We start from the raw sequence: 16,249 nt of genomic DNA on the forward strand, positions 1-16,249 counted from the left end.
AACTTTGACAACACAGTATTTAATCATTCAAAAAGTACAGTGTTCTTTTTTCATTTCCTGAACGACAGCAAATTTGGACATACAAGGTTTCAAAAGGACAGTGACAATAGAAAATAGTGTCACATTAGGCGACTTAGAAGATTTTGATCAACATTAACGTCACATGCTACAGCATCACTCAAAAAGATTCTTAATTTAACTTAAAATAAGGTTAAAAACATGACACGACTTTGACGTAAATATAGGTGCAGTCTCCCTACGTATCATGACCACCACAAAGCGCTCATTTTACTCTTATCACAAGGCCACATCTACACTATATACTCAAAAGTGATCATTTAGTTCAAGAGCATTTTATCAGTGGCACTTTACTGACAAATCACAACCAAGCAACGCCCCCTTGTGTCATGACTGCACTATTGCTATAATAAAGGTGTCAGACATGTCACCGCAAGGCTTGAAAGGTCTCGCTGGGTAACAAGCTTAGCAAGTGCCAGAATCTATCTATAGAGTCACAAGAGTGCTAACACAAACTTCCCGAAAGCTAAACCAGCCGGATGTACCCTGGCTTCACACACTCGTGTTATTGCCATATGTGAGTCTAAGACTTTGGCCCAATTGAGGAGGTTGACCCAGTTCACTTTCTAAGGAACTTATGGAACAATAAAGGTTCATCAGTTGGATAAGGTCCGATTTGGCCTTGGGCAAAATCCAGGTAGATCGTAACCGAAAAGTGGCACACACAAATTGGGTCACGGACACGAACCCGAACCCAATTTGACAAAAAGGAACAACAGTGCAAAATGCAAATAATAATATGCAACTAACCATATAATAATTTACAGTTAGGATGGACTCCTGTTGGGTCATCAATGGAAATCTGGAAACTGAAGCAAAACCACTGCCATAGGGAATCTACGAATACCATGACCAGGCATCACTTCACTGGGCACTTGTCGATTTACCCATTAAAGCTTATGGCGATCTTACCGCTGTCGCCATTGCAGGCTCATAGCTGGCCTTGCTCATCTCTGCTGTCTAAGCAGAACTGGATGAGGTGGGGAGCCCCAGGGCTGTTTACACCCATCATCATGAACAAAACAGATTTCCTCCCCTCCGCCTCCACTGCTGCAGGCCTCAGCACCAAAGCTGCCGTGGTGATGCTGGCAGTATCCCCCGGCCAGGAGGTTGGACCCCGATGTCACTACCCGGCACCCATTGGTCTGCGTCAAGAGATTATGTATATATTTACAGTAATGCACAATTACAATGAACGTCAATGGGCAATGTGAATGAATGTAAAAATACATGGAGTAATTCCACCCTCTTACTTTACAAAAATTTATTTTCTGGAGATATCAACATGCCAAAAATGTTATTGATAGAACAGATTTATTTTGGGTTGCTCCTATAAGCATCAATCTAAAAAATAACCTTAAAGCCACTTTCTGTAATATGGAAATAATGGAAGTCTGTTTGTTACCACTATAGTTAACAAAACCCAATAACACTCAGTAAAAACAAAACACGAAAATCGTTTATTTTATCTATTTAATAATTCTTGTCATTCCTGTGAACAGCCAAGAATTGTGTCCCCTAAAACTCTTGGTATATAACAGCTAATATGCACTGTACATGAGAAGCTCCTAAAATCTACAATGAGTTCCGGTTGTGATTTGTGGGGTACCAGCGAACAGTCGCAAATTTTAAAAGATGATGAAAGAAATATATACAGAAAAATGCAGATTTTAATACAAATTGGATTTTGTTCATAAATATAATACTGATGCCCCCCCTCATCTAAATAAACCAAATAAAAACTGGAGATTAAATCCATTACACTAATGCTGTCTTTAAAGCAAACACCTCAGAGTGTAACTCAAAGTGATCATGATGTGGAAAAAAAACATTTATAATGATATACAGTATTTTAAAGCATCGCTGACTAAAGGGATAGTTCACCTAAAAATGAAAACACTCAGTACAAAACACTATATATATATATTGTGTTCAGCAGAACAAAAAAAAATGTATACAGGTTTGGAACTTAAGGCCGAGACAGAAATTGTATATTTAGGCAAACTATCCTATAAAATGTAGCAATCTGACATACACAGATTTTAGACTCAAGAACCAAATATTTTGATACTGATGTGTGCAGGCCGTCTTTAAAGAACACACCCCAAACTGAACGCAAAAATTTTACACCATGATATCATGCGTAACACCATCACTTTTGGGAGAACATACACACATCCCTGAGCGGCCATCTTGAAAGCGGTATGTGAGGTCAGTTGTTAACCTAAAAATAACTTTAAAAGACACTGTTGGCCAGAGAGAGAGAGAAAGGAAAAAGCGATGGGTGGCCATGCAGAGGTGACAGACACATCCATTCAAGAATGACTGGATTGTGTGTTTGGCTAGCAGGTGAACCCCACACTTAAAACATAGCATATAAAAGGTCCCGAAAATTCAGGTTTTTAAGAATCCAAGGAAGGAAAAATATAAACAGACAGAATAGCATTGTTGATCCAAGAAAATCAATGTAATGATGAATGGTACAAAAAAAGCCAAACAGGTATCAATTCTCAAGGGTCATCAGGTCTATTTTACAACATATTTGTCTTGTGTACAGAAGGTACTGTGGTGCTTGGCACATGCTGTAACAAAGAGCATTAGTATTACACGCATAGTAAAAGCAATTTGTGGTAACTTCCCTTTACTGTCGGCATAACCGTTCAAGAATTAAAGCACAGCAAACACTGCTGGGTGTAAACTAAAGCGGACAAATAAACCGTTGCTACACATTAAACCTAAAACTTAAGAACAAAGATGTCTTCGGACGTTTTGCAAAAGCAAATAGAGGATTTAAGTCTAAATGAATCAAAACAAGCTTTCTTATAAAGGCACACACACACACACACACACACACAAAAGGGCGAGGATTTAAAGATGGTATTGAAAAAACAGCATGCTTAAAAAAAGTGCTGACAGATTAAGTATCAGTATCAGAAAAATCGTAGGCCAAGAAAACAGAATAAAGATGTTAAAAATGTACAAGAGAGCTAAGAGGAAGGGTTAGGCCGACACATCTGAAAGCCCCCAAATCCATACAAAACCTCAAGATACGACACACGATCATTAACAGTCCTGCTACGTGACAAAGCTTTGAGGTTCCTTTGTTCACCTACCAAACGTAAAACGTGAGTAAGAGAGAGCAAATAGAATGAAATGCTTTCTATGAACTTCTCCCGACATCTCTCTGGGTCTCACGTGGTGTGTGTGCAGCGACGAAGTGAAACTGTCTGAATCGCTTACCGCTGGAGTTGTAATTTTAGGTTGAAACACAGTATAAGTTTATTGCAAAGTGCGCTTAGCAGTCTTGCGCTTCGAAGGCGGGGCATGCAGGGGTGGTCAAGGTCACCAGTAAAATGAGCGGGACAGGAAGTTAGCGGCCGTGCCCAGCCAGCTCACACCGTCTTGAGTGGAGCCAAGTCGAGTCACGGCCTTGTGCTGCTCCTGAGAGGGGCTCTCCTCCTCCGGCAGGTAATCTGGCAAATCTATGTTCTGCTCTACAGCCACATCAGAGTCTTCCTGGAATGGTAGTACAATCTGGAAAAAAGAGAGACAAAATTACTTTTGACTCGTATCAGAGATAATACATTACTGTATGATGCGACAGAATATTACTTTTATATTGAATGTATACATTTTACTTTTTTATACAAATGTATAATATGAACCACATAAATTATAATTTTAGTTTTTCTATTTTAGTAAAAAAAGGCACTTTTTATAAAACACACACACACATTTATACATTACTTATTACAGTCAATCATTTTGGGCTACTGTACATTAATGCATATTAATAAAAGTATGAGAATACAATCAAAATACAGTAGTCAACATTTGAAGTGGATAAAAAAAGTGAATCAAAGTTGTCCTGAGACAATAATGTGTATTGTTCTTGTCTTAGGACAACTTTGATGAACTATTTTGATCCACTTTAAAAGTTGACTACTGTTGTTTCTGCTAAACCAAACTTCCTACAGTCCCGGTGTATTCTCCATGTCTTGTTTTTGGAGCAGGGACAAATTATGCAGTAGCTAGAAAACATTAAAGACTAAAACGCAAATCAATTGTGCCACCTTATGGATGACAGAGGAACTACAGTACGTGATAATACAGTGTCAAAGTCCACCAGCACAATGGTCACGTGAGGTCACGACCGCTGCAGGTAGAGATCGCCCTTCCAATTCAACCAGAGGGGACACATCTTCAATTACATCACAGAGACTATCTGCACTGTCTGCATGTTTCCCCAGGGCCTTCTGACATACTGTTCCACAGCCAGCGGCCTCCTGAGAGTGATCACGTGATGAGGGATGTGAGTAAGTCTTGTGAAGAGGGGAGATGGCTTTACCCTAGACACACAGCACTAAATCCACGTCAAACTGTTTTACTCTAAGATGCTTTGTGACCTCAATGTAACCATAGGCTGAACAGATATCAGCGATGAGGTCTGCTTGTCTCGATTCACTCACCTCAGATCCATCTTCTCTTTTCACCACCTGCTGTGCCTGCATAACTTTGGTTGAAGCTATAGCAGTTCCCAAGGCCTAAAGAATGAATAAACAGATCAACAATAACTAAAGTTCACATTATCAACTGTAAACAAAGAAAGGCTTTTTAGATTCTGTACTCGCCTCTGCCGTCAGATCAGAACGGATCCTCACTACACATCTCTTCACTGCCATCTGGAAGGTAAAGCTGATGACACCTTTGATCTTTAACAAGGCCTCTTCACAGAGACTTCTGCGAGTCTGTTGTAAACACAATCTGCATTATTTTGAATCTGAAAATCACATTTGTTTCATTGTTGAAACTCACAAACACAGCATAAATGGGTAGGTCACTGCGTTAACTGATGGTTACCGAATCATCAAGCCCGTTGATTTGAAGCACCACCGTTTTGGCCCGTTTGTTCGTTGCGCCCAGGAAGAACTGAGCTTTTTTTCGGCACGAGGCGGCCGCTTCCGCCTCTTCGGCCTCGCTGCTGCTGGAGTTTTGCAGGATCTCATAGATCTCAGAAGCCAGCAGCTTGGTCTCGCCTGGCGACGTGCTCCTAAATAAATACATCACAACTGATAAAGACTCAAAATAACGACATCGTTTCTCGCTTTAACGCGAAGTGCTAATGTTTGAAAAGGTCGCCTCTACAGCGGACATGATAGAGATCTGAGCGGGTGGTAATCTGCCGAAATGTAGACGGGATAAAGTCGGCCTGATGGAGCTTGAACCAGTTAACCTTTAGTATTTAAGATTATCCTGATTCATGTAGATCCATGTATTCCATATATTTTAACATCAAACTTAACCTAGTTTCTACATTTGAAGAATCATAGCAAAACAGACAAAACGCTAAACACAATATTACAGTATATCTAAAAATAAACAACAGAAAGTGACAAATGAATAGGTTTTATACTCATTCCAAAACCAGCCGTAGCAAAACGCATTAACAAAAATAATAACTGTGATCATAGAGCAACACTTTAAATCCATCAACAGTTATAGAGACTTTCCATTTAGCGCATGTGTTATATGGGCACTAACTAGGGTCAAGTGGCCTGTTAATGTATTAAGTAAAAACAGCAGTTCATTGACATTATTTGAGGTCAGACGTGACATTAAAATCTTGAAATGCCCTCCGGGGCTAATGGGAGATATAGAACGCCACCATCATTCATGCCGTTACAGTAACGTACATCTGGTCAGTGACATATCTGAGCTGCCAGGCCTCTACACGTCCTGTCCATACCTGAGGGAATTATTACAAATGTATTGAGCATAACAATTGGATAACTTGACAATTCTGTGTTTTAGAATGTGGTTTGGGGCCCCTTTTGCTTCAACCCCAGCTGGTGGATGTTTGTGCAAAACCTGATGGTTCATGTGATCCCAGCATGCTTTGAGATTGTTCCAAATAACATGTGAAAGCCAGGAAATCTGACCATGGTCAATGCCACAAATCTGCTTATCTGTCCATAGACAAAGAATAATAGAAAATCGTAAATATTTCTTCTACATTAAGTAAACTAAAAGGCCTAAATAAGATTTTAAATCCCAAATTTCCCATGTGGTCAAAGACTTTCATACCTCACTATATGACTTCAAAATCATTAATTATTCAATTAAACAAATACAATTAATTAATAGAATTACACAAAGAAACCATTAACACTCCCACAGCTTTGGCATGACACCAATAGTGAAGAAGGACTGCTTCACTTCCTCCAGCCATCATTTTTTGCAGTCTGGGGCGATACACGACCTCTACCCAAAGTCGGCGTGCCTGAAATAGTGACGAGCAGCTTGTGGAACTGCAGGGCACTCCTTGATAGCTCCTGCGCTAACTGAAGTGACTGGTGAACCGAAGGGGGTGGGCAGGGAGTCGCCCTGAGAGAAGGATATGAAGCTCGCTGCCAACCATTGGCACTTCTGTCTGTGAAGCTTCGTGTTAAACAGAAGGCACTCGCCGTCTAAATGCCTGCAGACTTTCGCACTCAGAATAAGCCTGGACTGCGGCACATGTACATGTGAGGATCCCGCGTCTCTATACTTAGCCCCGGAGGCGTCGGATACGTAGCGTTTAATGTAGACATAAAGAAACTTTGAATATTCAAAGCATCAGTTGGCATCTACAGAAGCGCTATATGATATAAATACAGAAGGTCAATCGAAGAACCCTGAAACTGAAATTATGTCATAATTAACATTTAAATTCATTTATTATATATTACTATAATGTAAAACTATTTTTGTTATTGTTCATGTAGGTACAGTATGCAGATATTTATGAATGTGCAAGTTAAAAAACAAACGCATATTGTTTGAAGCAAACTACTGTCTGAATGCTTTTTGTCTTGAGACCTGTTAGACTTGGCTATTAAGAATACTTTTCACGGTTGCTCTGGAAGAACATCTATAGTTTGTTTATTGAATAAAAATTATACCAGAAAAGTTTCAAAGTTAATGAACCTTTAACTAGTGTAAAGAAAGCTTGGTACACGATTTTCAGGGGAAAAAAACAAAATGAATATGCACTGTGTACACGCATGTGTATTGTGTAAACACAAACTGTTATTCTGGATGTGATTAATCAAAATGATCTAATGAAATTAATCTAATATTTAAAACAGAAATATATTTTTTGACACGTCTATGTATATATGTGCAAAAAACAATGACCTCTGCCAGACATTAACCCACCAAAATTGCTTTTTATGCACTGAATCAAATGGCCGGACAGTTCGCTTTACGCTGTAACAGCAAACTTGCATCATCACACTCATTTAGTTTCAAAACATCCAAAGCTGCATGTGACAGGACGACCTTTCTCCTGCGCTAAAAATCTGCCCACAACACACTTTGCCTAAACCAAAGCTGCAGGACGGTGTTTCCTGTGAGAAAGTGCAAAGCGACGCTCGCCTGCCTTCATGTTTTGTGGCAGCCTGATGGGAATGACTTACTTCTGCATGACGTTCTGCAAGCTCAGCATCATCCCCAGTTCGCCCTTCATCTTCTCCCTGTTGACACGGCATTCTGCCAGGTAACGCACCGCCTGGAACGACACAAAGCCATTGGGGGTCAGGCGGGGACATCACAAATCCGCTAACAGAACACTGTTTTGAGTGTGTGTGTGCTGAAGAGTGTTATTCTAGTAGTGTACAGGTGTGATGTTGTTTGAAAGACGTGAAATTAGTCATACAGAGAGCAGAAGACTCAGTCTGTCACTTTCTTGGGGAGAAAGGACAAATGGGAAATGGCTGGCCTGCCAGCACAGCCAGCACAGTGGGGCATTCCTGTGGGAGTGTACTGTAAAGTGTTATGATAGATCTGGACAGCAGGTGGCAGTCATGTGAGCTAACATGTCTATGTAGACAACTGAACAGGGCGTGATATGAGCATCACCTGATGGTGGATATGAACACTTTTATGCAAAAAAATGTATATCTATTTGCAAAGGATAATAATAAAACAAAAATAGAAACAGTTATTCTAATATGTGTAAAACTGTAACAAAGAACTTTTGACTTGTCCTTTACATTTAAAACTGTATCAGCATGGCACTTTTTATGCTTTAAACTATGATCACAAAAAGTGATCTACAACAATTAAAAGCTACGTTTTGTTCCTCAGTTGTGAAAAATGACAATCATCTTGTGCTAACTTTAAAAAGGGCAAAAGCAGTTGTGTAAATTAATGTTTACCAAAGGAAAAAATACAAGATGAATAATAACACAATGCTCACAATCACAGCATCGCCACCCACAGCTTGTAGTAGCACGACACAACAAATTTCCCAGAAGCCGTTCCAGTAAGACATTTTTCTCTGAATATGATAATTTTAAGGATCTTACCAAGAGCGCAGAGTAGACGACTTGCGGATTGGAGTGGTCTAGGAACAGAATGAGGCCCGGCAAGCACCCATGATCTTCAACAATAGCTCGTCTGTTGAGCGGGTCAGCAGCTAAATCCCTCAGTTGATTCACCACAGCCAAGACATCAGGCTCCCCACTCATGGTGCTTTCACACCAAGGGCCATGCACATCAAAATCACAGATCTAAACTGAGGGGAGAACAGGACAACATTATAAGGTGATCGTGATAAGTAATACTTGTAATGGTACTACCACAGAGTTCATTTGAAAGCGATAAGGGCAAATTTTCATATACCACGGTATTTACATATCAAAGAACTTTAAGGAACGCAATGTTATCACGACAGTGCATGTGAAAAAATCATTGTGTTGACATATTATCTCTGTTCTGACAAACATATGACATTTTATACATACAATATTTACAAAATGCACAGTATGACGTCATTCACTGAACACGCCTTGCTTTACTCCTTATATTGATTGACTGATGGTACCATACACGTTGCACAACATTGGCTCTTAAAGCGCCCTGTGTGACCCATGATGGGTACTGTCATGCCTTTATTACGCACAGGCCCGTATGGGCCCTGTGCTAACCGGCTAACTACAAAGCCGCATTAAAAGCATCACTTTTGACAATCTAAGCCATAGCGAATCACTCAAAACGACACGTAAAAACAAACGTTTGGGGCTCGTGCCGCATTTATATTGTTAGTCCGTTTCATCAGTAACGTACATTTAAGATCCGAATGAATAAAAACAATGCCAATACGTAGAAGATAAAAGCGATTTCATCCATGACACATACAAATATATATGTAGATGTAGCAAATCAAACATATTAAATGAACAACACGTGCGTTTGATTGTGGTTTGGGTGGTCAGTATCTTGTTAACCTTGTGTGTGTGTTGTGGCACTGTTGTCCACGCATAACCTTACAGAAACACGCCCAGGACGACTCCGAGATCACACGAGCCTCTTTAAAGCAAAGGATCCAGCCCGTCGCCACTCGAACCTCCGGTGAATACGAGAATAAATGCCGCTCGTGTAATGTCAGCAAATGTATTTTAGATTTTCATGACACCGGTCCTGGTCAGGAATATTTCGCCCATTATCTGCGGAACTCTCTTCCCATAGTCTCAGCACCCCGTGCATCACTTCCTGGATTCAGACGATCTGATTGGAGGATACGGCGTGGACGCTGCGCGATCGTAGCCAATGAGAAGGGGTTTTACTGAGAGACATTTAAACGACGTTTTTGATATCCAAATTGTGTTGTAAATGTATTTGTTTTACGATGTTATGTTTTTTTAACGAACTGCAAAAGTCAAATTACTTCGCAAGATATTTGCGTTAGTTTACATCGCGCCATACTACGACCAAAAGTCGTAATTTAGAATGGCGTATGAATGACAAAACGAATGGAGATGGCAAATGTATGACAGAATTGAAAAACACAAACAAATGGATTTAAAATGTACGACAATCGTCGGAAAAACTAGTTTCAACGAACTGTCATTGATATCTTGAGAAACGGAATCAGAAAATCATCTTCTCACAATAACGACGTGCCGCGTGTGTGAGTCACAGCGATTTGATGATTGGCTGACTGAACTGCCAATCCCTCAATCTAGCCACTGGTTGAATTGGGAATTCTACGACCCGGCCTCTATTTAAATATTCTCGACGTCAATTGGCCAATGATGCAAAGCTCCGCCCTTCATACGCTCCCGTTCCACTCTTGGAAAACATTAAACATATGTTACTTACTTACTTACTTGCTAGCATTAGCATTAGCACAGCCGCTAGAAAGTCTATTACACTGGTAGCGAACACGGTAAGTGTTGTTATTTTAATTTTTTCACCGGTTAGAAGTCTCAACAACTTTTATACATAAATGAAATCTATGAATTATAACAACGAAATAATACAGCGGGGTTTAAGTGTCTTGAATCATTGAATGTGATCTACCAGCAAAGTTTAAATAAACTCGCTAGCGTTAGTTTTCATTGACAAATTTCAGCACCATTTATGTGCTTTAAGGAGAAAAAACGAGAAATAGTCCAGTACTAGAGTGTTGCTGGCAAGTGTCAAGGTGATCAGCATGGCAACCATGACTGTTTTCCAAGTAACGTGACTGTGTAGGTCGACGTATTCCCGGAGAAGAAGCGGAGACACAAATCCCTTTTTAAGTGGCAGTAATGGTCTGTTTACGAAAAGTTTACGCAGGAATCCACTTTATACTTTTATATACAAAAAGACACACGTTTAAGAAGAAATACGACACACTGTCACTTTTATTAAACTCATAATGACTCCACAGGGCCTTTATTTGAATATGGTCTAGCACAGGATACCAATGATGAGACAGGATGAACAGAGATCAGAGACTCATTGAAATGGACCTGGTAAGAACCGTGTTAAAATGTGCTGAATAAGCTGTTCAGAAGCCCTCAACTTGTGATTTGAACGGAATGACCATCTTTCTGTTTCTCTTAGGCTTTAGTATCATCAAAGCCTTATGGGTCATCCAGGAGTATCGTCAGACGGATCGCCACAAGCCTTCCTCTGGCACCTTGTCCTCGTGTCCACTTTCAGGTTTGAGGGATGATTTATTAATTCACCTTCGTGTTTGGATATGATAACATCTGCATATGATTATTTAAAGTTGTGCGCCATCATATCAATAGTAACAGTATGGATATTTGGATACATTGCATTTTCTGCACCTTCTATCTTTAAGTTTCCTGTGGCTTTTATTTCCTTTCATCTTTCAATGCACACGTCTTGTTCCTCTTGTATGTCTGTTTGCTGTAAATAAACAGTAATTAGTCATGTGGATACAGGTTTCAACTAACGCGATCCACTCTTTCCTTTTCCTTCTAGCAAACATTTAACACGAAGTAAAGTACAGTGACATCAAGCTCACCTTGAAACTCTTACATTTGCATTTAGTCATTTAGCAGACGCTTTTATCCAACGTGACTTACAGAGAGTTCAGGGAGCAATAAGCTATAGGTCCTACAGGAGCAAATAAACTCTTATTACTGTCTCTGTTTTTCTTTTCTGTTGCTCCAGCTGTCCTCTGTAGAAGGATTGCAGTCTATCTGCTTTAGGTCAGTTCTGTGGTTTGTTCTTGGAAATCTTGTCTGAGACTAAGCTTATAGCATGTCTTTAAAATGCTTGGCACTAAAATGTGTAACGCTGTAGTCATCTTTTCGTCTTGATCGTGGTTGTGATGCTGTATTGTTTGTGTAGCACTCGAATCTTAAGGCTATATTTAAACCGGTTTTCCTGGTGTTGTTTATCTTGTTGTGACAAACATCAGGGGCTTGCTTTGTGGTATGAGTTTGTTTGTTTGTTGTCAACAGGTTTATGTGTATAAGCAGGTGGTGCAATTATTAACCGTCCGCAAATCTTTAGCTTCCTCAGTTTGGTGCTGGAGCGGGTCTTGTGAACAATTCAAATGGACTAAATGGGCATGTGGCCACGTTTGCTGACGTCGGATGGATTGACAACGAAGAAAGTGATGTGGCTGGTGGAAATAGGTGAGAACATGAATCAAGAAGTCAACATGGATTAAGTGTGAATTCTATTAAAAGTTTTATCGTTTGAATTAAATACATTCGTCATTTTCATGTTTAATAGGTTTGAGGCAAATTCTGGGTTGTTTTTACGCAACCAGCAGCGCAGACCCCTGAGACGACAGCACTCATTACCCAGCATGCATCGGGCCAAGCCAGCGCCACAGAGTCAGACGGTTATCAACGATAACGCCATTCAGAAGATCAGCGCTCTTGAGTCCGAGCTGGCAAAACTCCGACAACAAATCGCACAGATTGTTCAGGCACAGGAGCAAAGCGCTCTGTCTGCAAGTAAGCTGAGCTTTGAAATCACAATTTATAGTTCTGACTCACTATTTGAAAGTCTCAATGTATGTATTACGTTTTAAGCTCCAGCTCCAGGTGGTCCTCCTGTAACCCTGATTCCCCCCATGGCTCCTATACCCCCACCTCCCCCACCACCTCCTCCTCCTCCGTGCCCAGTCCCCGGCATGCAGAGAAGCTATTCTGCCATTGACCTCATTAAAGAGCGTCGTGGGAAGAAGGCAGGACTGAACACAATACTGGACCCTGAACCCAAAAAGCCAGAACCTCTGAATATGCTAGATGTTCTGAAAGATATGGGTAAAGTGAAGCTACGCTCTGTTAAGAGGTGAGAATGCAGCGAGTTTTCTTCCATTTACAACATGATTCATTGTGAATGGTCATCACAAAGTGGCATTGACACTTTTCTTTCATTCACAGTCGACCAGAAGATGGCGACACTAAACCCAAGCCAGCTGAACCTACAGATGCGGTAGCGCTGATCGCCGAGGCGCTAAAACGCAAATTCGCTCACCGCTACCGTAACGACAGCGAGTGTGACAGCGGTTTTAACCTGCCAGCGTGCGAAAACAGACCTTGTGTAGAAACAACACCTCTGGTAAAATCACTTTGCATTCGATTGTCGATTTATACAGACATCTAGATTGTGTTTTTTATATTTCAACCAATAATTTGTTCTTTTTACAGTTTGGTCAGCATATGTTGAAATCGACTGGAAGTAAAAAGCTTTACTAGACTGGTTACAGAAGAAACTCATCCTGTTAGTGCGTTAACTAAGTGCCTTGTTACCACAATGGGCTTTCACTATTCTACATCAGCATTGTTGTGTGTCTTTGATATTGCACTTTTAAGAGAGTCTGACTGTGTTGTACCACAGTCTTCCTATTGCATGTTCGTTTAAAGGGATAGTCATTTACTCGCCCTAATGTAATTTCATACTTTTATAAATTACTTTGTTCTGATGAACACTGTAAAATATTTGGAAGAATGTGAGCAATTTTTAGTTCTGGGACATCACTGACTACAATAGTAGGAAAAGTAAAAAATCCATGTTTTTACTCTTGTAGTGGATTATGTCCCAGAACTGAAAATTGCTCACATTCTTCCAAATATCTTTCTGTGTGACTTTTTAGAACAAAGTCATTTATACAGGTATGAAACAACCTGAGGGTGAGTAAATGACACACATTTCAGTTTTGGGTGGACTATCCTTTTAACATCGATGCCAGTTATGTGATAATTTTTATGCATGTGAGATTTTATTTGTTTTTAGTTTAATCCGTTTTAGGTCCTCCGTATTGAATTTCTAATTGTATGGGACATTAGACACTAAAGCAAAGGCTTTTTCTAGCTGTCGTTTTGCACAGTACCTAAACCCAAAAGAAATTTGAACTTCAAAAGGTACAATTGCTTTTTGGAAAATCACTACTTTACTTCTGTCACCCAGTCTGACAGAAATGTGTGTGCCTTAAACAATGAACCATGTCTAATTGACAGTAAGTGCTGTTTCACAGTGTTTTCTGATCTGCTTTATTTTATTATTTAAACTGCATTTTTAGATTTAATTTATTTTTGAACATTTGTGTCTGTTTTTTAGTAAATCTCTTATGTAGTTTCTTTTGTGAAACTGGATTAACAACAACTATTTCTTTAGTCACCTTGCAATATAAGATACTTTTTTGACAGTGTTAGTGCTATGCTTTTTCTTTTGCACATACTAAATTATTCTGTTGTGCACATGAGCAACAAACACTAAAGACATGTGAAAAGCCGGTGTATTTGCACAAATATATAGAATTCAACATTTGTAGACTGTAAACTTGATGGTTAGAGCACATAGGAACACCACCTCAGAAGTAAAGGGAATCTCTTGACTGAGCTGTTTTGGTACTTCATAAGTTAGGAATTAAAAAATATTCACACAACCAACTGCTTGAATTGATTTTAATTTCTTTAATAAAAACACAGTTAATACATTTTTCCAGACAGTGCTGTAGGTTTGTGTTTCTTTGACTACACCATTACTCAAATGTTCAATAACAGCACAAGTTTATGCCATTCAATAGAGAAACATTTTGTGAAGTTTTATTCATCGAAAATGCAACTGCAACATGTATCAAAAGATTAAACGGCAAAGCCTTAACAAAATGGCTTGACACATAAGGTCATCTCCCCAAATGGCTGTTACAACAAACTGTAAACAGTTTATTTTTCTTTAAATCAACAGTCTTAAAGCACTTTCAACGAAAATACAAACCACTTAAAATAAAGCACCTCTTCTCTAAATGCCAAGAGAAGCACAATAAACAACTGTCCATTCTGTACAGAATCCAAAACGATACACAAACAAATGGAATGTTCAAATGTTAAAAATTAAATCACGAAACCAATCCATATATAAAAAAAAGTTCGCCACAACAAAAAGGAAAAGGGTCAGACAGTGCACTGAATGAAGTTTAAAATGAAAAATGACAGCTGGTTTGGTCACTTAGCTTTGTGCATAGTTTTAAGGCATTGTGTAGCAGTCTTCCGAAGAGACGAGTGGCTTTGAGACATTCTGAGAAGGAGTTCTTGTCTTTACAAAATATGGAGAGAGGCAGGGTTAGGGGGTGTGGCTACCTATAAAAGGCACCTTAACTTCCTTGTTTCGCTCTCAATCCGTAGGTCGATGAAACCCTGAGCAGAATCCACAGACAGTTCGTTCGGCTACACGTCCCGTGACACGATTCTTCTGTGGTCATATGGGTTCGTCTCCACTACGTTTTGCCACCTTTTGGAGTGATGTTCCTTCAACACAAGGGCATTGTCTGTAGGGGCGTGTCAGGTTGGACCCCGGCCCCTTGTGTCCAGGGGACGAGAGGGGAGATGCGATGGAGCACGGATGGCATTGATATGGCATCTGATGCAGCACACGCCGAAAGAGTTGCAGTCCACCGGATTTTTGTTGATCATCAGCAGTAGGTTGCGAAAAATATACAAGTGGTTCTTCACATCTGTGCTTAAAAGGCAATAATCACAGAACTAACATGATTCATTTAGAAAACAACGTGTGTAAACAGTCTTCCGAGGCAGCAAAGGACTGGGCTCTTCACATTTGTGTTTTTGTACACGAGGAGGAAGATTGATTTGCAGAAGCACTGGCACTTTCACACGCACGCACGCAAAAGACACACACACACCGTCTCTTGGTGCAGTTGTAAAAATCTCACCTCTAAATATTCGTTTTCGAATCACGTTCGGAGCAATTGTCTCAAAATGGCACGTTAAAGCCATAGGAGGGGGGCTTCCATCCCACCCCACATTCCCTTACAGTTTCTGTCAAAGCTGAAATAGTAACGCCCAAAAACAACAACATAAGTTTAAATAAATATGTTACAATAATTAAAAAAAAAGATTTTTTGCAGCAGTAGCCAAATGAGGTATCTATGTATTGCTCTATGTTGAAGGGTAAATGAGCGTTTAAAATTAAATAAATTAAATCGACAAACGAACAGAAAAGGAAAACGAATCATCAGTGGTTGGTTTGGGATGGGTGGCGAGCAACTCAAATGTGACTAGATGTTTGGCTGAGGGCAGTTAGAGGTGTTCTCCCTCATGTGAGCTTTGGGGTGTCATGACTCTTGGCTTCCCTGAGATAAAGATCTGGAACTGGGCTGTTCGGTGGCACGGGCTGGCTCGGATTCCCCGTCCTCTGAGCTTCCCGACGCCTCCGGCTCCATGGCGCTCCAGCTGGCTTTGTTCAGACCCAAGTGGCCGAGCATGGTTTGAGAGAGCCGCGTGTCTGAAAAACGCGCCCACTCTGCGAATAGAGGCTCCACCACGTAGGTCATGAAACCTGGTGACCAGGAACAAACAGTTGCATTCAAACTAGTTTAAAGTATTTCTACTACAATGCACGGCTAGTAAACCTG

At 40.2% G+C, this 16,249-nt stretch overlaps 3 protein-coding genes across 33 annotated transcripts in view; 1 reads left to right on the top strand and 2 right to left on the bottom strand.

Moving 5' to 3' along the window:
* On the bottom strand, window positions 1-10,101 carry armc1 (armadillo repeat containing 1). 4 transcript variants are annotated; one of them, XM_079487826.1, is made up of 8 exons: window positions 10,011-10,101; window positions 9,391-9,652; window positions 8,427-8,635; window positions 7,536-7,627; window positions 4,939-5,128; window positions 4,710-4,826; window positions 4,548-4,622; window positions 1-3,612 (listed from the first exon to the last, which is right to left on the bottom strand). In XM_079487826.1, exons 3-8 carry the CDS (start codon window positions 8,586-8,588, stop codon window positions 3,421-3,423), a joined length of 828 nt encoding a protein of 275 aa, XP_079343952.1. In that variant the 5' UTR covers window positions 8,589-8,635; window positions 9,391-9,652; window positions 10,011-10,101; the 3' UTR covers window positions 1-3,420. The 4 variants fall into 4 exon arrangements, with proteins under 4 accessions (XP_079343952.1, XP_079343951.1, XP_079343954.1 ...); XM_079487825.1 differs by having other exon boundaries at window positions 9,391-10,099; XM_079487828.1 differs by lacking the exon at window positions 9,391-9,652 and having other exon boundaries at window positions 1,331-3,612; window positions 10,011-10,099.
* On the top strand, window positions 9,298-14,499 carry mtfr1 (mitochondrial fission regulator 1). Of its 2 annotated transcripts, none has more exons than XM_079487824.1 (8): window positions 9,298-9,471; window positions 10,775-10,859; window positions 10,951-11,049; window positions 11,875-11,999; window positions 12,100-12,326; window positions 12,405-12,666; window positions 12,759-12,936; window positions 13,026-14,325. In XM_079487824.1, exons 2-8 carry the CDS (start codon window positions 10,824-10,826, stop codon window positions 13,071-13,073), a joined length of 975 nt encoding a protein of 324 aa, XP_079343950.1. In that variant the 5' UTR covers window positions 9,298-9,471; window positions 10,775-10,823; the 3' UTR covers window positions 13,074-14,325. The 2 variants fall into 2 exon arrangements, with proteins under 2 accessions (XP_079343950.1, XP_079343949.1); XM_079487823.1 differs by lacking the exon at window positions 9,298-9,471 and adding an exon at window positions 10,151-10,288 and having other exon boundaries at window positions 13,026-14,499.
* Window positions 14,270-16,249, bottom strand: part of pde7a (phosphodiesterase 7A) — a 25,109-nt gene continuing 23,129 nt past the window's right edge. For all 27 annotated transcript variants that reach the window (XM_079487801.1, XM_079487804.1, XM_079487816.1 and 24 more), the window contains one exon: window positions 14,270-16,173. In XM_079487801.1, coding sequence (XP_079343927.1) covers window positions 15,950-16,173 — 224 coding nt within the window. In that variant the 3' untranslated portion in view covers window positions 14,270-15,949. The remainder of the gene's footprint in view (window positions 16,174-16,249) is intronic.

Source organism: Barbatula barbatula, assembly GCF_947034865.1.
Source record: "Barbatula barbatula genome assembly, chromosome: 23".
Classification (NCBI taxonomy): domain Eukaryota; kingdom Metazoa; phylum Chordata; class Actinopteri; order Cypriniformes; family Nemacheilidae; genus Barbatula; species Barbatula barbatula.

What these genes read in the sequence shown, in the direction of transcription:
- armc1 (XM_079487826.1), bottom strand. Translation starts at nt 8,588, where the DNA reads ATGAGTGGGGAGCCTGATGTCTTGGCTGTGGTGAATCAACTGAGGGAT. An exon ending in TCAACGGGCTTGATGATTCG is followed by an intron (nt 4,827 to 4,938) that starts GTAACCATCAGT and finishes TGTTTACAACAG; the next exon opens with ACTCGCAGAAGTCTCTGTGA. An exon ending in GTTCTGATCTGACGGCAGAG is followed by an intron (nt 4,623 to 4,709) that starts GCGAGTACAGAA and finishes TTCATTCTTTAG; the next exon opens with GCCTTGGGAACTGCTATAGC.
- mtfr1 (XM_079487824.1), top strand. Translation starts at nt 10,824, where the DNA reads ATGAACAGAGATCAGAGACTCATTGAAATGGACCTG. An exon ending in GTCCTCGTGTCCACTTTCAG is followed by an intron (nt 11,050 to 11,874) that starts GTTTGAGGGATG and finishes GCAAATCTTTAG; the next exon opens with CTTCCTCAGTTTGGTGCTGG. An exon ending in GTGTAGAAACAACACCTCTG is followed by an intron (nt 12,937 to 13,025) that starts GTAAAATCACTT and finishes TTCTTTTTACAG; the next exon opens with TTTGGTCAGCATATGTTGAA.